Raw genomic sequence first — 23,356 nt, forward strand, 5'->3', positions numbered from 1 at the left:
GGGGTTCAACCTAGTCCTCTAGTTCAACCAACTCCCGGAAACAACGGCTAGCAGCCGTGTAGTGGGACATGCCTGTGAGCATTCGCCGCCGCGCTGACATGGCGTGAGCGGTGGCGAATGCAAGACCATGGATAGCCGTCAGCAGAGTGTGAAGAGCAAAAAAACAAAGAAAAATGTGTGCGGCTTTTGTTTTTGTAATTTACTTTGTAAGCTGTTCACTGCATTAGCGTAGCCAGAAATTTGTTTCAGAAGTTTGGGGGGGGGGGGGGTTCAACCATACTTTATGTATGTTCATGTGTGCGTTTGTATGTGTACGTCTATATATACTATGACGTCTCGGTTGAAGCGACGTTTATTAGACTCAAGGCCTCGGAAGAGAACTAGTGCCCACAATACACATGCAAAACTGAAAAGTTTCGGGGAGGGTTGGGGGGGCTGTTGAATCCCAAAACGCCCCCTCACTACGCCAGTGGTTCACTGCCAGGGGAGAAACTGGCGCTACGCGATTCGACCCAGCCAATAGGAGGAATCCCTCCCTTCTGGTCTTTTAGCGATCTGGCTATCTGCTCTACCTTTCTCAGTCATGCCGAGAAGACACTCAGGAGTGTGCAGAATTGACAGTGGACACTTGACTCACCGTGCAGAACGCGGGAGAGACCATGTTCTGAGAACCATGCGGGACAAAGCACGGATATGTTCAACTGTTGGCGCATTTGTGCCATCTTAAGCAATAACATTTTTGTTTTCCTGTCGTAGATAGAGGTTGCGCACGTCTTCGTTTGAAATTGTTTGCATTTATGAGAAAATTTATTGTGCCTATATTTACGATTTTGGAAGCCTAAAACGCGTTTTTTTATTGCCTAAAAATCCGGCCTCTAATGATCACTTTGCTGAAGGCACTACCATATTCGATGAGTCGTGTGAGGCGCCGCTTCCCGCGACCCACATCAAAAGTATAATTTTTCTTTGCATGGACATACTCAAAAATGAACTTGCACTATATTTCTAGCCTGAGATTTCATTCTATTTATGTAAAAACAGAGCATGAATGGCTTCAGAATAAAGAGATATTTAATTACAAAGTAATTAGGCATGATTACTATAAAATGCATAAATTAACATATTATGATGTTGTTTTTGTTGCAATATATTATCAAATGCCTTAATATAACAATGTGTCGATTTGACGCATTTACAGACAGTTCTTCGTAGGTGGCATCTGAAAGGGTTAAGAAATCTATGTAAATGTACATACAAATGTTTTAAAAAATGTTATGAAAAACACAGAGGATGAAATGATTTGTACCAGCTGCAAGACTGGTGAGATATCAATAAATCACATGCACGAGTGCCATTCGCTGCCCAGAACATGCCAGCACCAGCTAATTTTTGGCAGATTGAACTCAAAAACTTGACCAATAGCCGATGTGTCTTGCCTACCCTATTGGAGTTCTGTAGAGAGCTATGGTTGCATCCGGATACTCGTCACCACAGACTTAATTGTAAATGCTCAGCATGGAAACATATAGCTAGCTCTGGTGGCATAAGCTCACATGCATCAATAATAATGAGAACTAACAGACAATAACGCCAAGGAAAGTACAGGGGGTGTTATCTGTAGTATTTAGAATATAAATGTGAAGAAAGTAAAGTGGACGAAAAGATGACTTGCCGCCGGCAGGGACCGAACCTGCGACCTTCGAATAACGCGTCCGATGCTCTACCACTGAGCTACGGCGGCGGTCATCCTCCCGTCCACTTTCTGGGGTATATATGTTGATTTAAACCTAGGAGTGTTAGTCAGCGCCAATCGCAGCCATGGCGGCGAGTGGCGCTGACTAACACTCCTAGGTTTAAATCAACATATATACCCCAGAAAGTGGACGGGAGGATGACCGCCGCCGTAGCTCAGTGGTAGAGCATCGGACGCGTTATTCGAAGGTCGCAGGTTCGGTCCCTGCCGGCGGCAAGTCATCTTTTCGTCCACTTTACTTTCTTCACATTTATATTCTAAATACTACAGATAACACCCCCTGTACTTTCCTTGGCGTTATTGTCTGTTAGTTCTCATTAATATTGTGTCTAACAAAGATAAACGAGCCCTTGAAAAATCATTTGCTTTCCTTCATGCATCAATAATGTATTTTATTAAACCGAAAAATATTTCTAATTTTTTTCAGCCCTTGCATCTCCAAGCCGAATGATGCAATACTTGCAGGAAAAAGTACTTTCTTACTTTGTAAAGTATCTGCTATAATACTGCAGCAACTTGTATCGGCAATTTTTTCTGAAACACTGTCAAAGACAATACCTTCTCTGACCATCTAAAACATGGATATATTGTTATAACGAGCATTTGTTTTCTTTTGCTGTGATTTTTTAATGTTTTTATTGTGCATTCCATGCTGAGTTCAGATTTCTTTTCACTAATCTAAATTGTTTGCATGCTTACCATATGTGATTATCTATGTCTATCTTCTGTCATCTCTAAATAAACTAAGACTATAAAATGCATTTTTCAGGAAGTCCCATCCATCCTACATATGACTGTTAAGAAAGCTGCAATTCAAAACAGTAAATTTCTTGTAGATGCTGCTTGTATATCTGATTTAATTACTGCATAATCAGGTATATCATTAATGCTGACATCACAATGAAATGTTCCGAGTATTATGGTATGATATGTATGTGAATTGAGTACAATTCTTCCATCCTATGTTAGACAGTAGCATAAGTAACAACTCGATGAGGGCTAGTTGGTTCATAACTAGAGCAGAGGATGAAACTGTGCGACAAGAACAAGGACAGAAAAGGAGCAAATACCACAGGACAAGCGCTGACTGCCAAATGAAAGTTTATGACAAGAAAACCAGCCTTTTATACATTCTCAGAGTAAACATGCTTACATCATTCATAATCACTAAGCACAGACACATTCTTTCTTTCAAAAAAGTTATCGGGTTAAAAAAACGATAATCTGGGAGAAATTTGGGTTTTTCCGGGTTAAATTTACAATTGCTCCGTGTAATACATTTATACAAATTAAAAAGTAGTAATGTCAGCAAAGAGTTCAGCGTGCTCATTGGGTGGTTGGTTCAGATTCATGTAGCATCCACAGTGCTGCACGCTGCTTGTGAAATGAACTACAGGTCGCTGGTGTTCACTTAACCCAACAGGACCTAGCTTCTTTGTCCCAAGGTAGGGTGGCTAGTGTGCGCACCACAAACGCCATGCAACATAAGAAAGGTTGGTATGTGGTTTGGGAATTCAGGGAGAAATTGAGTTTGACCTGATTCTCCTGAAACATTTCGGAGTGTAATAATTGGGTAAAATCTGATTTTTACTTGAAAATGAACAACAGTAATTATGAATGATGCACACATGTTTACTCCGAGAATGTATGAAAGGCCTTTTTTTGTTTAAATAATAAACTTTCAGTTGGCAGTCAGTGCTTGTCCTGTGGTATTCATTTCTGTGGCATCCTTGTTCTCGTGGTGCTGTTTCATCCACTGCTCTAATAACATCATAAGTTAAGTACAGTACTTTGCACTGCCATGCTATACAAAAGAAAGTAAACTTTTTATCCTCACATTATTCATTCCAAAAAAATTCAAACATATATACTGCTGCAGATGTATGGACAGCTCAGCCTCAACATTAGCAAGGGCCATTGAAAAGATCAATAGTCCCCATCATATGCTGGCTGTGATGCAATTGCAAAGATTAGTCGGATTATTCAAGCAAGAGTGAAATAAAGGAAAAGAGGATATTATGGCACTGACACATAATTGAAATGAGACAACTCCATAAGTTAACACATGGCTGTTACATAAAAATATAAATCTAGTCATCAAATTTATTTAAGAACTGACACTTACTGCATGTATTAAAATTCATATTAAATGCAAAACATATGTAGTAGAATTTCCCAAAGCTTTAGGCAAAAGCATCTAATGCACTTAACTCTTCATGTTGCCACCTGGTTACCAAATGGGAATATCAAAAGTAGTTTGAGCAATATTATTTTAGTAATGCTGGATATGCAACCAGTAAATAAAAAATGAGAGCACCACGTACATGTGTTGAGTGCACATAGGATGCTATGTGCATAATAAAGATTCTCAAATGTTCTTGAACACAGTGATGCATATCGGGCAAGAGGAATCCAAAACATAATCCTATACAGCAAGACAGGAATGAAACAAATTTGGAGTACCAACAAAATTTGACACTTTACAGATAGCTTTGAGCTCCATAATTAGGGCATGCATGGTGCATCAATTCTTAAAGGGCACAAGTAATCTTTCAAATGATCTTTTATTCCACTCAAACACATGTCTTCAGGCATGAAGCAGGCCCCAGGTAAATTCATATGGCTACAGGAGCCAATGATGCCACCATGCCAAACGCACTTCATCATTGTTAACGCACTGCAACCATGCCACCGACGAGTGAACACACTGAGCATTCGACTAGACAGGGACACACTTGCTTTAAACAGAAGCGGCAGCAGGTTGCCAAAACCTTTTTTAGTGTGTGTGTGCTGAGTGCAGAGTGAAGGAATCAAAGGCTGTATGGTCGGGGTGAGACCTCTGACCACTGAAACAGTCTTATTCGTACATGTGACAGCACCTTTCATTTCTATTATTTAACCTGTGGCCTGTTTCCTGCCCAAGGCAACACGGCACCTGGCGTGCATTTTGCACAGGCTGCATATATAAAAATTTGTCATGTGCACAAGCAAGTTTAACTTTACAGTGCAATTATGAAGTTCATTATCCCTTCAGAAAAACAAGGAACGAAGGGAGCTGTGTGAAGAAAAAGAAACTTCCATGCTGAAATGCACTTATGCCGATAGAGTAATATAAAAATGCCAAGTGGCCGGAACTAACCGTTGCATTAAGACTTTCTCCTCTTTCCTCCTTCTCACTTCTCTCTTCCTCAGCTTTTTCTGGTCGCTCGTCATCCTCAGTCAGTGATGGCGTAGTCACCTTGTCTGTACTGCCTGTACTGCCTTCTAGAAAATCGCAGAAAGAAAAATGGGTACCTAGTAGATGAAGTGGTCATCAGAAAATGTGGTCAAAAAGCAGCATGATGATGTGACCACGTTATTTACTACCCTAAGTCAATTCTAGTTGAGCATTCAAACTTTCTTGCCATCAAATGATGTGTTAGAAGACAACAAATTGAAATAAAACTCATTATTTCTGCCTACCATATCAGTCAGTAGCATAGGCAGAATTTGTTTTTGTTTTTTTTTGGGGGGGGGGGTTCAACCATACTTTCCATATGTTCGTATGTGTATGTACATTTGTATGCACATGTGTATACCGGGTGCCCCAGCTAACTTGTGCCAAGGTGTTAAAAATTGCAGTATTAGAAGCAGGCGAGTGAAATCAGTTGCATATTGCTGACAGCCACCTTGCGCACTACAGACATTTTTTTTTGTTTTGTAATTCATTAACTTTTTAATTAGTATTATTTCACTAAATTGCTAAATATGACTTTAAGCAAGAAATGGGATTTGCAAAGTTCGAGATCGACAAACCCCATTGCATGATTTGCGATAAAGAAAGTCTCACGTGTATCATTTTTTCCAAGCTGCAAAGAAGGCCCGCGAAATACAAAAATAACCACGTGACTAGCGCATTCGCGCGCCGCGATTGTGCTGCTCTCAGCCGTGGTTTGCGCGAACGAAATCAGCTGCGGCCGCGACTCGCCGGCTCCGTTGCAGCGATAGGCCGATAAGTTGACGGTGGTTTCTTAGCCCGCGTCAGCGAGTTGGCGCGCGTGACGGTGCAAGTTGTAGCGAGCGCGGGCCAAGAAACCACCGCCAACTCATCGGCCTATCACTGCAACGGAGCCGGCGAGTCGCGGCCGCCGCTGAATTTCGTTCGCGCAAACCACGGCTGAGAGCAGCACGGTCGCGGCGCGCGAATGCTTCACGTGGTTTCTTTTCTTCTTTGCATTTCGCGGGCTTTCCTTGCAGCTTGGAAAAAAATGGCACACGTGAGACTTTCTTTATCGCAAACACTGCACTGGGGGTTTCTGAAGACGCTCTCAACTTTGCAAATCCCATTTCTTGCCTAAAGTCAATATTTAACAATTTAGTTAAATAACCCTAATCAACAAATTAATTAATTACAAACAAAAAATTGTAGTATGCAAGGTGGCTGTTAGCCACCTTGCGTGGCTGCAAACAAAATCGTGGCTGCAAACAAACATGCAAAATCGAAAAATTTCGGGGGGGGGGGGGGGGGGGGGTCGGCTTACACCCCCAAGCCACTCCCCCTGATATCAGTCATGTTCCATAGTATCTTGACACGTCACATGCGCTATTGAAGAGCACTCCTTGCCAAGGAACTCACCATGATGCAAACATTTTTCTTCCTCGAATTGGTCATTTGGTTTGCAGCTCTCATCATCACAAAGTGACAGGGACAACTCCTAGAAGAAAAGTGAGCATAGAAGAAAATGTGATGCTTATTGTCAGACAACACAAATGCAAGACAGTTTCAATCTCTCTAAACTGCCCACATACACTTAATTGTTTATTATGCACGCGGGCATGAGATCTATAGGGGGGGGGGGGTATTTGCACTCCATGACTTTCAACAATATATCAGCTAAAATTGAAGTCGAGGCTCTGACGGAAGCCCGTCTGGTCGGGAAGTAACATGATAGAATAAAAGCAGGACACTGCTTACGTCATGTTTTAAAGCCCTCATAAGCATCGCTTCACTCGTCCTCGCTTTCATTGTGAACAAGGCTCCCGTCAGGGGAGCCGAAACGTCTTTTTCCGCATTTTATTTCATGGTCGGTGCCCTGCTTTTATTCTATCATCAGCTAAAATTGTCATTTAAAAAAAGGCCTTTCGCATATCGCATATCTCATATATGGGTCATTCCTGAAGGGCACTTGGCGTCAGGATTCGAGATACATATCGACAAAAATCTCCAGAGTGAACTAAAATCTCGACGCCAATTCCGAAATGTAGTTTTTTGTCCCACGGTTATGTTTCAACACATAGTGACTGCATGGGGTGCCTCATGAACATATTTATTAAGAAAATGAAGAAAAAAATATGGTACGATGACAGCCATGCGCAGAGTTAATATATATCAGTCATGTGAGGACCGGGCCGCGTGTTTGAGACCGCTGGCCTATACAGTACTGTAGTTGTCACAAGCGCTACACCTTTTCTTTATTTCTCATCCCCCCCTACCTCCTCCCCTCGTTCCTCGCCCAAAACAAAAATAATAAAATCATTCTATTACGACAGTAGGTGAAACGCCGATGGCATGACATTCCTCGCTTCAGCACACGATCCCGTTTCATTTTGGGTCTGCGCGTGCGTATGCGCGCGCCTGAAATGGGTCCTCTCCTCTGTTCAACCCAAGGCGCAATCATCCCGCACGAAGTCCTCTTGCACAGGGCGAGCTCGGGTGCCCCAAAAGCCACGCCCGAAGTTCCTGACCTTTGACATGGCCGTCGCCCTCGCCCCAATGGGGACAAAAGAAGAACACGGGATATCCAGCTGCCGGCGCTGTTTACGACCGCGGACCACACACGACGCGACTGCCAGTGCGTCCATATCTACTTCGCATCAAGTATGCTTTGCAGTTTCCGAAAGAAAGCCGTCTGGTGGAAGCGTCTCCAACTGTTTCACAGAAGCGCGTAGCGTACAGCATTACCGACAGCTAGGTATGGACCCCAATCCAGGGACTGCGGACACACATCGACTGACTTATGGGGAGGCATTCCCATGAGTTTGCGCTAAAGAACACGCGCTTCAAGAGGGTGAAACGGGTGCTTTCAGGCGCGACTGCGAACCTGTATGAAGCTGCAGAAGGCGGTAACCGTGCACCCAGTCACGAGAACACTTCGACGAAGTGACTCCCGCGGTGCGTGCCAAATGCCGGAAGTATAAACTGGACGCGTATATAGAAAATCAGCCCAGTCACGGTGGCCCCAAGACCCAGGGCGGCCCTTTTGTGGCCAGGCCACCTGCAGGCCGCTGTCAAATTGACGACAGCGAAAGTAGCGACGCCCGTGTGTGTGTCGCCCGCCCTGAGAGATGACACGACCACGCGCTTGCCGCTGCGGTGCCATCGCACTCCAGAGCGAAAGCCAGCGACTGGTATATCGGCAGCGCTGGAAATAGGGACACGGTGGAAGCCGCGCGAGCGGCACAAAGGGCCGTCCAGAATCCGGCGGTCGTGAGCGGCATCAGCGACCTCATCAGCGGCGCGCTCGTCGCGCTCGTCATGCAGGGCCCGTTCGAAATTACAGGGCACGGGCGAAATTAAGGCCTTCCCTGTGTATTACAGCAGGAAAATGCACAAAGCAGGGGGGGGGGGGGGAGGCCTACCCACCCTGCCCGGCCAAAAGGGAAGGAGCCCCTCCCTTTTCACACACACGCACAGAATAGAGAAGGGGGGCACACAAGGGCGAGTCGCAGCCCCAGGCGGCGGCGCAGCGCAACCAGAGGGGCCCTTTCATCCTGGCCGCCCGCCGCGCATCGGCGGCGCCCCTTAAGGCGGCCGCCTCGACACGCGCGCCGCCGCCTATGTGCCTTCCGGGCGCTACAAAGAACAAAAAAAGGAGTAAAGTGCAAAATTCTCCCCACGGCCTGCTACCAGTCGCCCGAGCAATCTGCCCGCGCCAGTGCGAGCAGAAACAGTCCTCTTCGGACAGCCTTCGAGCTGAGAGTCATTGCGTTTTTGCTGACCGCTTCCCTTTGGTCGACCATCGCCGAATGGAGCACTGGAGAGATAGAACGTGCCACCGCGAAGGACGATGCTGCAAAAGGCGGGATGTCCGTACGGTGCCGTGGCCACACAAAGGCGATTTGACGCATGTGCATATTTATGACTGCATCGGCCAGTCGCGCATCATTGTATAGTGGGTCGACACAACGAAGTTGAAAGCATGAGGACAATTCACAATTCTCCCTTGCACATTAAACTGAGGCATGCATCTTAAAAAGACAACTGCGGGACATCATAACACACTCATCCAATTGGATATTCGATTGGATGAGGATATCCGCTCGCGAACCTTGATTCTCTAACCTTTTCACCATGATAACTTGTGTGAGATATACAACTTGCCATTTTAACAATACCAGTTTTTATCATAAAAAATAGTGCGAAAGTTATTCTCAAGAATTTTCTTCGCTGCCTAAAGAGCCGCCCGAAATTAACGTGCCATAAAATAATGCTAGAGTCGAGCGTGCCGTTCGAGACAAAAAGTCGCGAAAATAAAGTAAAAATGGTATACGTCGTGCTAGTTACTGAAAGAGGAGTGGCACTGCGCAATGGATCCAGTCGTTCAGATTACCCTACATTATCGGCTGTTATTTCTTGCACCACGTACATAAGTTTCAAATTCCAGTATTTATATTATGAAGGCACTTGTGCTTTATTTTACGAGCACAACGATGCAAAAAGAAAGAAAAATCACGTGTGCCTTTACGGCAATGAGTGGAACGGCAGACACGTGGCTTGCATTGCATGACAGCGCACTTGGGTGCTTTTGTACTGGCGCGACGAGTTTTGCGGTCTCCCTGTGAGATACAAAAGGCCACCGACTAATTATGCAGTAAATGAGTGCCAGCAATCTAGCGAACGTGGCTTTTTTTTTTTTTTTTTCTCGGATGAGAGGGTACCCAAACCATTAAATTCAGTTGACAAGACGCTGCTGGAGAAACGGAAATACTAAATGCAAAAGTATGTGCTTGCAGAGACAGTGGAAAGCAGATGGTCTTAAGTTCTGTTTCTGTTTAGGCGGTTGATACAATTATGCTTGCATCGCTTTATTATCTGCAGGGAATTTGCTAGTGGGTTTGCAACTTCCTGAGCGTAACTGCTGCCACAGAAAATGAGCACTGCATGATCATCTTGCCATTACAGTGTTACTCGCCCTACACCGAAGCTTTTCACACGCAAGTTAAATATGCAGAAGTTGAGCTAGGCAACCACGCCGCTTATGAAATAATTCACTCTCCATGCTTCTTAGTGGGCTGACAGGGACACACTGGCTACGACAGAAATCACTCAGAAAGTGCTGATAAAAACGTGGTGAAAAAAAAAAAATGGGCAAAAAGCATCCAAGATTAGTATCAACGCGAACGATTGGCGAACGCTTTTAAAAAGATATCTTCTCTGGAATGGAGGGCACCAAACAACCGTTTCTTGTTTCATAGCGTAATTCCGTTGAAAACGGCGCCGTTCGACGGTAAAACTGCATGTAGCAGTTCCGGAGCTCTCTCCTGGAACACAGGAAGGAGCACAACAAAAGTGGACACAAAGAAACTTATTTTAATGACGTCATAGACATGCCTTGGTTGTGATTACTGGACAGAGAACGGTGAGCGTCTATGAAGCTATATTCATTACCGAGCAGGTGATGTTTCCTAAAATAAGGCCGACGCAAGGAAGCGCGTTGAAATCCGTTTTTTTTTTTTCGATGGAAATACAATCGCTCTTGTTTTTAACTCTACGCGAGCATATGCGTTTTCATTATGGAGTTTATGGGAATAACGCGCCGGGTAAGCCGAGATTATATATATATATATATATATATATATATATATATATATATATATATATATATATATATATATATATATATATATAAAAGCTTTTTTCTTGATTTGAACTGTGGGGTCCAGTCCACATTTGCGAAGGCCATGAAAGTGAGCAGTGTATGTTACGTAGGCACGTACTGCTGCTGTCATAATTATGACGCTGGAAGACGCAATGATTATGGCATATTTCCATGAAACGGACGAGTGCCAATGATTCCGGCTGTACGAATTTTCGCTATATAAGTCCTGACGGGGTTGAACACGGGCGCGACGTTGCGACAACAAACTTCTGGACCACGTGATGTGCCGGTCAGTTCCGCACAAAGCTGCTCCTCGAGAGGGTGGAACCTGCATCGGACTTTTAGATTTGCTGTACACTGTAGGTCACGGGAAAATGATGCAAACACCGCATTTTCGAGCTGCAAATTCCGATTGTTTTTTGTTTTTTTCTCGATCTTTGTCTAAATGTCAGTCAGCTTAACAATAAAAAGCGCCGCTCCAACATTTTTTTGCTCAGCATCAACACGGAATAGTGGGGACTTTCGGAAAGCGGTTCGACAGACACGAATCGAGGCCCGCGCCGTAAGTGCGATGAGATATTAATGGCTCGCAGCAAATATCGGTCGCAAGGCTAATCATTGAATATACCTGCACTAAGGTATTTGTAGGAGCTTTTTCAAACACAGGGCCAGAAACTCTTAAAAGTAATTTTCACGCAAGATTCCACACGGACGGGATCCCCCATAGCTCTTGCACGTGAACTATATAAAGCGCAAATATTAGTAAGGACGTTTCGGCAGTTGTACATTTACAGGAATCGCTTTGCGAATTAAACGTATAGTGCACTTAAGCGCAACACGCTCCCTGCATATGTTTTGCGAGACCGAACGTTGCCAATAATATTTCATGCAAGGCAGGCCCGTAGCCAGGAATTTTTTTCGGGGGGGGGGGGGGGGGGGGCACTTGCTGAAAGCCTTAACTATTTGAGAAGAATGCCTATTTTTCATTATTTATTTTCGGTAAAACACCATGTCTCATAAAAATTTCGCCCCCCCCCCCCTGGCTACGGGCCTGATGCAAGGATACATGAAAACAGCAGCGTGTCTGTCACGAATGCTTCGAACAACGTTAATTCCAGACGCCTACAACAACTTGCCGTTTTTCAGTTCTTTTTTTTTTTTTTTCGATCCGGCAATGCCCGTTGGTCTACCGGGACTTTCAAAGCGATGTGATCGCAGGCATAATTATCGTGACGTGAGAGAATGTAGTACTGTTGCAACTCGCTTGGGGTCTGGTGTGGTGAAAAAAACGAGGATTATTTTCGAGCTCGACTGTAATTAGTCTGCAGTCGAGCTCGACTGCAAACGCAAGTGGTGTACGTCCCCTAAAGCAGAAGTAAAAGGAAGCATTCCTTACTATACTGTCGCATATCTAATGGTTTCTCAAAGTACTCAAAATGTTACACAATAGGTTGTCGGCGGCTGTCACACGCCGGCTATCACCGCCGATCAAAGAAAATGTCACAAATATACACACATTTTGATTTCACATTATCAAAGCAGCGAGAGGGTGGTGCGTGAAAACGTTTCTATGAAACGTCCTCATCAATACCGCCTCATCTGCTTTGAAAAGAATATACAGTGGGGCCTTAGTAATGTAAAAAGAGTCACTGATTCATGATAAAACAGTGCGACTTCTTCAATGAGGACAAAACCGATTAACATGCACTACTGGCTTCTGTTTATTTTTCGGTCTTTCGCATAAACTTGCGGCATCAGAACAACAAACGAGCCGAACTCCGGATATACCGTCAGGTACAAACGAAGCACAGATAATAATAATAATAATAATAATAATAATAATAATAATAATAATAATAATAATAATAATAATAATAATAATAATAAATAAATAAATAAATAAACATGTAGTGGGCTCACCAGCGGACACTCGGATAGCGACCTTCCCGCTTTGCTGAAGGCCGAGCAAAACTTCACGGTAAATCGAGGCATCTTTCTGAGTATGGTCGCCATGTCAACAACTGTCATGTGCATATGCGGCAGTCCGCGAACGAAGCAGTCATCACCGCTCGCAACAGCACTCGCGCACCGGAGTCGCACGGACACTCGGCGAACGACGCGGCAGGAGCGGGCACAGTAGTCAAGCGCAGCCTGCCCAGCTGGCGCACAACGCGCATGCGCGGCGAGCGCAGGAACGGTCTACTCGCCGTCGAGGGTAGGCCGGCTGGCGAGCGCAACTTGCCTTGGCCCCTCTCCGTGCCGGACAACGTGAGGGCAACGGGGGCCAGCACGAAGGGGCTTCCCCAGGACCGGCACATAAATGACCGTGAATGTTTGCTGCCGGCGCCACCGATCGAACACATGCATCCACTTACTAGTGCGGGCGTACGATTCCTTCTTACCAGCTGTCCACTCCACAACGCAAATCCCTTCAACATTTGGAAGCAGTCAGCTTGTTTGCGAACATTGGGCCCGCGAAGCGAGTACGAATGACGTTGCAGTGCGACTGGCACAGCTTGTGAAACTGAAGTGTGTGCTTGAATGCGTTTAATATACCATTTCTGGCGCTTTTAATGACGAATGCTCGACCAGTTGCTCCCTAAATTACACACGAGGGTACTGAAAACGAGAGCTGTTTTTGTTACGTTTGATAAAGCGCCTCTAATAAACAAATATGTTTCAGCAACGGCCGACTGAGCCAATAATGAGAATAGGTCCTATGATAATAAATGGTGAGATTGAAGACCTCAAATCAACTCTGAGCTATCTTAGGATCCGAAATAATTTTCAGTTCAATATCTCACACAATCGTGAAGATCGCAGGCATAAAATGGAACCAGCTCGTACAGGACAGGGTGAATAAGAGATCAGTGGGAGAGGCCTTCGTCCTGCAGTGGACATTAAATAGGCTGAAAATTATGATGATGACCGTGTACGTGAATTGCTGAATTGAGTCACTGCTAGAATGCGACGCCGCGGCCAGAAATCTAATCGCGACTTCGTACCTAGAAGAAAAACTACATCTACTAAAATCACCGCGGAGGGTTATTTATAATAAGAAACAAACTAGCAGTAACGTGAAGGAAAATACAGCTAAGGAGTAGCTGTACTCATAGCATCAACGGTGAACCCCGTCGTGGTAGATTTTGCTGCTACTAAGCTCGAGGATGCGGGTTCCGATTACCGGCCGCGGCGGTCGCATTTCGATGGGGGTGAAATGCAAACTTAGATTCAGGTGCCTGTTAAGAAGGCGAGATTAATCCGGAGCATTCCACTACAGCGACCACCTGACAGCCGTGTTGTGGCTTTCGCACGTGACCCCAGAATTCAATTTCACCTTTAAAACAGCGAACGTATGAGATTTTTAAAAATGAGAGAACATGTAGAAAGCATCTGCGTTATTTGTCTCCCCTTCCGTCCTCTTTGTAACGTGCTGGGAAACGTCGAGTTCAAGGACACTATTCCAAACTATCCGTTGAATGTGGAAATTATAAAAATGATTTTTCTTTTCTTTTTTTTTTTGCCATGAGCATATGATTATGAGGTACGTCATAGTGGGGGAACTCTAGATTAATTTTGACCACTTGGTGTTTTTTCATAAATCTAAGTACACAAGATTTTTTTTCTTTGCTTTTTTTCCACCTCCACAGTAATGAAGCCGCCGTTTCCGGGAATCGAACCAGCGCGCTCATAGCAGCGCGAAAACCATGGCCGCTAGGATGTCACAGCGGGTCCTCAGTATAACCACTACAAGTGTACGGCATGACTTTTGGGTACCACTGAAGTAGAACGGTCTATTCCGTGATCTCGGGCTTCACCTACACATTAACCAGGCATGTAGGCAAGGGGGGGGGGGCCCCCCCCGAAATTCGTCCAGCCTTCTATATTCCCGGGCAACTTTTCTTTCTTTTTGCCATGGAAAGACTTTCTTTCGAACAATTAGGCCTTGCCCCCCCCCCCCCCCCCCCCGAAAAAAAATCCTGGCTACGTGCCTGCATCTAGCTACACCAAGAACGAGTAGCCGACGGATGCGCACGAGCACTGCTGGACGACGTATACCACAGAGGCGCTTTTGTACGTCTCAAGATACATTGGTCACAATACGCAAGGTATTTTGTAACCTAGTCGCCACATCTGGGCACCAAGTGAGCACTAACAGACGGTCCAGGAGACGCGCCCGGGAGGAAGCTTTAAAAACCTGGGCTGGATAAACCAATGCAACCAGAAGGCTCGGATAAGAATCTCAGTTACCGATATTTTCTTTTTGTTTTCCTTTTTTTCTCGGCAGAATGAACCCAAGTGAAACTTCCCGCAGAAAATGACTAAAAGAAGCGAATAAACGAAGTCGGCTGGGAACGGGGTTTTGCGCGAGGAGGCAGCGCGGATCTAATCGACCGCAGCAGCCACTGTAGAAGAAGGAAGGAGCAGCCGGCGGCTTTTAATGGGTGTCCGAGGGTCGCCGTGCGCTGGGCTCCGGTCTGCGGCGGCCATCGGAGGGAGCGCCGCTCGAGAGGGGGAGCGCTTCTTTGGTCGAGGCCGCCGAGAGGGCTGCGCCGATCTTGGCGGGCACATGTCGGCGGCGCCTTTGATCTCGAGGCCTCGGCCGAGATGCCGCCAGCGGGGGCCGTCCAACAACGCCGGCTCGCCGCCCGAGCATTGTTGTCGACCACTGCCGCGCGCCAGCCAGCTTGCCGCGACGCTAATCGCTCGCATGCAGCCTTTGCGGGAGGCGCAAATGAGCACGGCAAGGTCTCGCCCTTCACTGATGGCCGCCGCCCCCTGTCGCGATTGTGCTCTCCATTAAACTCCCGCCGCCAGATGCATCCTTTGGAGCCACCCCCCCCCCCCCCCCCCGATTCGTGCCAAAATGCCGCCCTGGCGACTTCACGAAACTTACAAAGGGTGCCGCGAAAAGGGACTCTTGTGACTTGACTGGTGCGCCCGTCACACACGGCAGACATGTGCTCGAATCGTTTTCGCGAGGCTTGAAATCACTGACGCTCAGTTCGCCGCGGCCAAAATGCCAATGCGACAGTAGATGCAGTAAATGAATTGCAGAGGTCATTAGCGCACCCAGGATTTCTCTCGGGGGGGGGGGGGGGGGGCAAGTACATGGCATAATTTGCCATTTCCTTGCTTCAGCTGGAGTAATGCGACAACAATATTAAATACTAATAATAATAATAATAACAATAACAATAATAATAATAATAATAATAATAATAATCATAATAATGATGATGATGATGATTCAGCGTTTTACAGAAAGGTCTTGAAATACCTTGACAAGGCCAAAAAACCGTTCAGTGGAGCAGTGCACGTAGAAAATAAACTACAAATTGAATAAACCAACGCGTAACATAGTTACCAACGAAGTTGTTTGGTAGGTGCTTATTTTTGGTAATTTTGCACTTTCATGTAGTGGTAAGGGTGCTGACATGTCGGCTGTCTGGCGGTCGCGCAATGATGTTAAAATTTTATTACTATGGTAGCGCATACAAACGGGACGCAAGAAAGGCACACGAAGACACCCAGCGTCGTGGGTGTGTTTTCGTGTGCGTTTCTTGTGTCCCGTATATTTGCACTACGACTGTAATAAGAAAATGCCATACGAACAAGCCCTCATGCATGGCAACTTTAGCTCTTAAAAAACTCTGCAGCTGATAATTTTCTATTCTTGCTTTGAGTCTCGCCAAACTATAAATTTTAAAGCGCACCGTAAATATTGCTTATAAACTACATAGTATTGATTATAAACAGTATTAGCTCAATGCAGCACACGTACAGTGCAATTCTCAGCTCACAGATAAACTGCATTATAGCCACACTTATTGACTTTCCAGCGCAGATTCCCAGGCCACTCGGGCGCATATAGGTTCGGTGACTGAACCATCCTTAGTAAAAATTGACTAGTCAATAGACGCATGAGACAACGATATCTGATGCGTCACCCGTTCCTCTATGGCCGTAATCGGGCATTCCAGTGTTGTTGTTGCGTCGCTTGAATATGAACACGAAATCTTTTTTGGGTAGCAGGCGAGGACCGTGTTCGACTGGCGCTTCAGAGAGGGCTTCCGCGAGGTAGGTCACTGTCGACGCAGATTCACGCAGCTAACACAGCAACAAGTTCTAGCAAGCAAACTGAACGTGCGCTGCGCATGTGTGCACATCAAACTTTGTATAGTTTCCGTCCGATGTACATGCAAAAAAGAAGTGGTAAAAAGACAGGGCGAGAGACGTTTACTGAAAAAAAGAAAAGGAAACGTGCCGCCCCAACAGACCTTCCGCACTTTCCCAAGGTTCTTTTTTCTTGCCAGACGTCGTTAAAAGCATTTACTCATTCTGCCACGGCTTCTTGCTCCTCCCATCTTCGCAACGTATGGACTTCGCTTGGCATGCTTTGGGTCACTGTGTGCGTGCGATACTGCGACAATGGCTGGCGACGCACACACTATAGTTGCTCCAAGGCTTGCTCAGAAATGCAGGAATCACTCAATGTGCTTAAACTAATATCATCGTGTGCTCGTGCTATGCAGCCTCCGTGGGTTCGCGGTCGCTCTGATGAACGAGCCCCTTGCGAGGTGGCCTTTCTTCTCGCCGCACTGACACGTCTCGTTCTCCCGCTGTCAACGAGGTTCAGAAAAAAATGCGCGAGCACTCCGTTGAAGCCATTAAGCGACAGACGGTGCCATTCACCAGCAGCCCCGAAGAAAATAGAAAACACGTGCGTCGAAGCTTGGCGGATGGATCAGATGCCGCCGACGCCTTCTTATCTTTAAAATTTGAGTGAGCATTGTCCCGACGTTTCAGAAACCATACGGTTGCTTTTTCGGAGTTTTTAGGAAGGGACACACATGAAGAGGGCTTCTTTCGGCGGGTATGAAACGGTGCTTCAGAGGAGTGCAAGGGGTTGACCGGAAGGCATGAGTTGAACAGTGAAGGGGGTGGGGAGCTTTTTAGACGTGTGCACGCGTGTATTTTTTTTTTTTTTTTTTTTTTTTTTTTTTGCTGTACACAAGGGGTAGGTTGCCTTGAGCGCGGCTCACGTTGTTTGGGGTCGTTTGCATATATGCCAAGATTCATTTCGGGTAGTTGGTTTCAACTGCGAGGACTGTAGTTTCAGTAAAATTGATTCGGCGGTCTTCGTCCCCGGGTTGTTCGGCTATGGAATTGCGATCTCTCGCAAAATTGGGGACGTCGTTCCCGGCCGTCTTTCTTTCAGGTTCTCGGTTCAGCTGGCGTCGCAGCCAGCGCGAGCATTTTTGTAGACAGTGCCTTGAATTTTCTCTTTCGGCGGCCGGTCGTTGGGAGCAATGGTTTCGCTCACGCCTCGGATAGTAGAGACTGATGCATTTCTGTGGTGGTCTTGATTGGGAGGGGGGGGGGGGGGTTGTTGCTGGATTTATAAGCTTGCGTCGTGTTTTTGGAAGTGAACTTCTGCATGCTTTCTGAATAAAAGACTCTCCGTAGCCGTTCTTGGTGAGTTTCTTGAATATATCGTATGTTTTTCTGTTGTTTTTTCACGTTGTGCGCTGCACTGTGCTCCGGCTCTTCGCATTAATGTGTAAGACTAATATCTTCCGGATTTTTGGGGGGTCTGAAGAAAACTGAAGATATCGACTTGTGCAGGTGTTTTTGCAGAGTTCTATTTCCAGGCTATGAGAAGATCCAAACACGGCCAAGATTCTTACGTTTCAAGGGCGAGCTGAATTGTCGTTCGATGAAATTTATATGAGAGAGAAAAATTACGACGTAGGATCTCTTGACGATAGAAAAAGAGTCGTTCAGACGTATCTGAGAAAGATTTTTGGTTGCGGCTGGAGTGAACTGAGAGCTCGTCCCTTGATGTATTTCCATTGTTATATTTGCCATGGCATGCACTATTGTAGTAATCAAAGGGGCAAGAAAATAAAAAGGGGCCACACTGACAACCCGTGAAAGCATCTTTTTTTCTTGGAAAGCTGCTTCCCTGGAAATGAACGCAGAGCCATAAAGCATGCGGTTTGCTTTCTTTCAATTTAGGAGTAGAAGAGTGAATACAACACATTTCTAGAGCCAGTCAGGAAAAGTCTACCTCAAGACTCATCTGGATATGAAATGAACTTTTGACTCCCGGAGAGAAGGACAGCGTGGCAGTTACGAGGAGGGGGGGGGTTACAACCCCCGAACCCTCCCACCGTCGATGCGCCACTGGTAGAGGTTCGACACGTGTTACTGATTAAGAGTCCGGATGCGCAGGTACTGAACATAACTACTACGCCCGATCGGTGGCCATTCGACGAGACCATTTTTCTTGATGCATTCCGGCAGTCGACTGCACGGCGCCGTAAGGTTGAAGCCCGCCAAGATCTGCGCCATACTTGCCATGGCACCACAGCCAGCCACCTTTTGATAGATTGTGCTGCGTATCCAGCTCTGGTAACATGAATAGAGCAGAATACACTAACTCTACCACGTGAGAAATCCCACACTTTTCTGTCCACAGCACGAGACTTACCTGACACAGTTAAAAGTCACCAAGAAGGCGGATGCAGTAGAATTTCGGATACCTTCTCCTCGACTCCGATATCCCTGACGAATACAGGCGACACATGAGGGAAACCACATTGGAATGCAGAGGATTCCATAGTTATCGGTGACGCAACGAGCATAGACTCAGGCGGAAACTTCCTACACACTATTCTGCATACACCGTTTCATAACATTATACGGGAATCAATACGAACTTAAATGCTCTAAATAATACATGATTCAATAAAAACGCACGTGTCCACCGCATTTAAGATTGTCAGGTGATGAAAGGAGATGGGAAAATAGGAGGAAGATATGTCGCGAGCCAACAGCAGGCACACGAGCGACCGGTAGTTTCTACCCTATCCACTCGACGAAGTCAGGAGAAACGTGCGACATTTGTCTAAAAGAAATCAGTACAGGAGCTTCATAAAAATGTTTCCGGTGATCAAGTTCGAAGTAAGGCCCCTATATAGGGGCTTTAGTTCGAAGAGGAAAGACACAAAACACATAAGGAAACGAGTTCATTCTTTCTTTCGGTTTTCTCTATGTGATAATGAGTGGAGTGGCAAAAATTAGAGTGATCAAAGCCGAAAAGACGACGTTTAAAGGCGAGATACACCATTTTATTTGTGCTTATTCATAAACCCTGGGACGCGAGCACGTGGCTCAACCGGAAGTTAAAGAGCACTACAGACGCAACTTGCAAGTGTCGCGCTGCATTCCGCGTGGCTGACTGAGATGGAACAACGGGCACAGGAAGAATGGAGATGCCATAAAAGCTATCCCATCATCACTCAGTTATCGTGACATTTGTGTGAAACGTGTCGCAGTGGTGTGTTATACGGTTATACCTCATCTATTGCGAAGCTCGCCAGCGCTGCAAACTATTGCACGTGCCACTCACAAGGAAGCAAAAGGCATGTCGGAAAAAGACTTTGCTATCCATAGTAAGGCAGGTTGTTCAGTTTTTAAGGAGTATCGGGAGGCTATCGGCGAAGTGCGATCGCTTTCCTGTCTGGCCGAGTAGTTAGCGCGAAGATTAACCGTGCACGAAGCCAAAAACGAAGCCCTTGCGCAATGAGTGCGCAGGGCACCAGATTTCTCCCCTGTTGACTTGTACAGGAAGATAGGAGCGTTATAAAGCGCTCGAAAGGAGATCCTTCTCGATAAGGCCGGAGGATCAGCGGTTTGTTTACTCAGCGGGCTCCCGTGAGGCGTGGGCGGAGAGGAGAAGAGGCAAGGGGTATCGCGCGCTATCGCGAGCACAAGTGCTCGGTGGCGCGAGGAGGGAATCTTCCTGGCGGCTCCCTTTGAGCGTTTGTCACACTCGGCGCGGCGAATTATCGGCGCTGCACGGCGCTTTTGAAGCTCGCCGGCCGCCAGGCGGCGCTCGCCCGGCGGGCTGCTCCGCGGGGTCAACGCACACGCGCGTCCGCCACCACCGCCGCGGGAGCGCGCGTGACTGCGCCGTGCAACGGCCCGGCAGCCACTTCGGGGGGAAGGCGCCCGAAGTCTTTGCGCGCGGGCACTCCATCGGGAATGCACGCATGTTGCGCACTACTTCTGGCGGGAACGCAGCACGAACATTCGTAATGCGCCGCCGAAGCCTTTTTCGTGTATCTACCCAGGTTCTTAGAAGAAAAGCGCACCACTTCAGGTGCGCTGTCACCGAAAAGCTTCGCGTAGGCGCCCCGACGGTCACTCGTCGGGCCCCCTTTTAAGTCGCGCCGCCGCCCCCATCCCCACTCGCGACCCTTTCGAAATGCAATGGGTAGGTGATGGGCAGTACTTAGGGAAGTGCTTTCCTGCAACGACGTTGCCACTCTACGTACGCCTCCGTAGCAAGGTCATTCGCGGCAACAAACGGCTTCTGCCACTTGGCGCCGCATAACAATGAGAAACCTGAGCTTCGGCTGGGGGCCGAGCCCTCGCGTACAGCTGCTCAGATGGGTGCAAAGGAACATGCCACCTGTACCGCGCGTGCAGGCGTGAAGAAGGGGGCCACGGCAGAAATGGCCGCCGCAGTGTCCGGCGGCCAATTAATTAGCGGCCCCGAGCGGCGCGGCCGCCGCCTGCGGGCGCCCCAGCAGGGAAGCCGCCGGAACCGCTCGAGTGGCCGCCGCCTTTGATGTTCGCCGCCGCCGCGCACGATACGGCGGCGTCGCCATGTTGGAAATTAAGATAAAGCCCCGACGGGGACCTTTGCGCGCCGCCGCGAGCGTGCCGTATGCGGCGGCACACAACCGACGATGCCGTCATGCATGCCGACCCATGTGCGACAGCTCGGCAAACCTCATCGAGCACAGGGCTTATTCATGGGGCTTCTACTGCACCAACGTCTTTCATATGGAGAAAATGAACGGAACTTAGAAAGGCCGTTCGGTCAATTAGCACGGCAGTAAAGGAAGGTCAGACGTACCGTGCTATCTGCCGAACAAGCGCTTTTTTCAATGCTAGATGCATGGATGCAACACTTTCAAGCATCCATCTAGTAGGCACACACACACACACACACACACACACACACACACACACACGTGTGTGTGTGTGTGTGTTTGTGTGTAACGAGTTACGCAATATGCGTTAACCTGCGTAGCGTGTCTACACCGCCGTAATTGATGCTTTTTACAGCAACGGCTAGACATTCGCAACAACCAGCTGTCTCTCTGACAGCCTTGCACATAGCATCCACAGCTACAGTTTTGCCTTCCTTGCAACAAGCTTCAATGGCGTTCACTTCTTCAGTGGAGACGGCCCAATTTACCAGTACCGGACTGTAAAGCGGATGAGAACGAAATTCCGTCCAGGCACTCTTATCGACCGACTACGAAGCAATCTGGATGACCCAAATGCTCGCATGAACTACAGCACGCCATGTATTATTATTATTATTATTATTATTATTATTATTATTATTATTATTATTATTATTATTATTATTATTATTATTATTATTATTATTATTATTATTATTATTATTCAATATAAGCCGTTGCTGTAAGGCGGACTTTTATGCAGATTAAAGGAGGAGGAGGGGAAAAGAAAAAAAAAACGGAAGGACAGGGAGGTTAGCCAGTTCTCAGACCGGCTGGCTACCCTGTGCTGGGGAAAGGGGAATAAAAGATGATAGAAAAGAGATGTTAGAAAAAAAAAAGAACAGAGAGAGAGAAAAAAAAGAACAATAATACCATAAATGACACTGCTTAAAGTCTGCGCAAGAAGCGCAACAACGCTGTCAGCTTTCCTGCCGAGGACGGTTCCTCAGAAGCGACTGTCGTCATCGCTTGTGATCACCCCATCACAACATACATACGCGTCGATGCTTTAAGAATGCACAAAAGACATGCCGCCCGGATTCCATCACACCACCTCGCCTCACTTCCAGCTTCTAGGCCACACTCTGTGTTTATTGCTTCGCATCGCACAGTCCGCGAACTTCCCGCACGCAGCAAGACCGCCGTTGCCGTTGTGGCGTCTACACCCACTGGAAGCCCTGATAACCATTCCCGGAATACATAAGCAGATTAAAGTTCACTTCAAAACGATGAATCGTGCTGGATACACGTCCGAAATGCGTTAGTTACGCTTTAGAATGAAATAAATGTGCTTGCAAGAAGAGGGAAGAAACATCCACCAGAGTGAACGGTCACGATCGATCACACGCTGCATGCTGTGTAAAAATGTGTCGGCGTACCTACGTGCAGAGTACTTTGTTTCAGCAAGGGTTCGTGTACGATCAGGTGAGAGGAGGATCGTCCGGTTTGCTACCCTGCTCTGGGGGGAAGGGTACAAATGGATGAAAGCAAAGGAAGAAAGGGGGCACCAGTGCGGAACACGCGTCCACTGCTTGTTTTGTTTTTCGTTTTATAGAATCCTAAAGCTACTGCAACAGTATTCGCAATGTTGTTCTTGCACGAACATTTCGAAATCTAGAGAATAGAGTGTTTTAGCAGCGTCGGCTTACCGTATACGGTAAAAGTACGCGAATGCCGTACCAAGCGTTTTAGCCGCTCGAGTTGCTCATTGCGCATACAGTAACGTGATGAGATTATCAAAGTGGCTAATAGACGTCTCGCAAACTAAAAAACGCTGCGCGCCAACCACGACGGTACGGCACTGCTACGCTCGTGTCACCCAGCATTTTGTCGTGTAAGCAGTGTTTCGCGGGGGTGACGTTTTAGCTTTCAAATGCCCGCGGAGACTCGCTCGGCGCCTTTGTGCACAACGACCA

The 23,356-nt window shown here is 46.8% G+C and overlaps 1 protein-coding gene across 2 annotated transcripts in view; it reads right to left on the minus strand.

Moving 5' to 3' along the window:
- The window catches only part of LOC119378882 (protein naked cuticle homolog 2), a 49,403-nt gene that overhangs the window by 12,719 nt on the left and 13,328 nt on the right, over positions 1–23,356 (minus strand). Inside the window, exons 3-4 of one of the 2 annotated variants that reach the window (XM_037647937.2) lie at positions 6,369–6,447; positions 4,893–5,014 (exon numbers count right to left, since the gene is read on the minus strand). In XM_037647937.2, the coding sequence (XP_037503865.1) occupies positions 4,893–5,014; positions 6,369–6,447 (201 nt within the window). Of the gene's footprint in view, positions 1–4,892; positions 5,018–6,368; positions 6,448–23,356 lie in introns of both variants that reach the window. The other variant, XM_037647935.2, reaches the window with a different exon arrangement.

Source organism: Rhipicephalus sanguineus, chromosome 1, assembly GCF_013339695.2.
Source record: "Rhipicephalus sanguineus isolate Rsan-2018 chromosome 1, BIME_Rsan_1.4, whole genome shotgun sequence".
Lineage (NCBI taxonomy): Eukaryota > Metazoa > Arthropoda > Arachnida > Ixodida > Ixodidae > Rhipicephalus > Rhipicephalus sanguineus.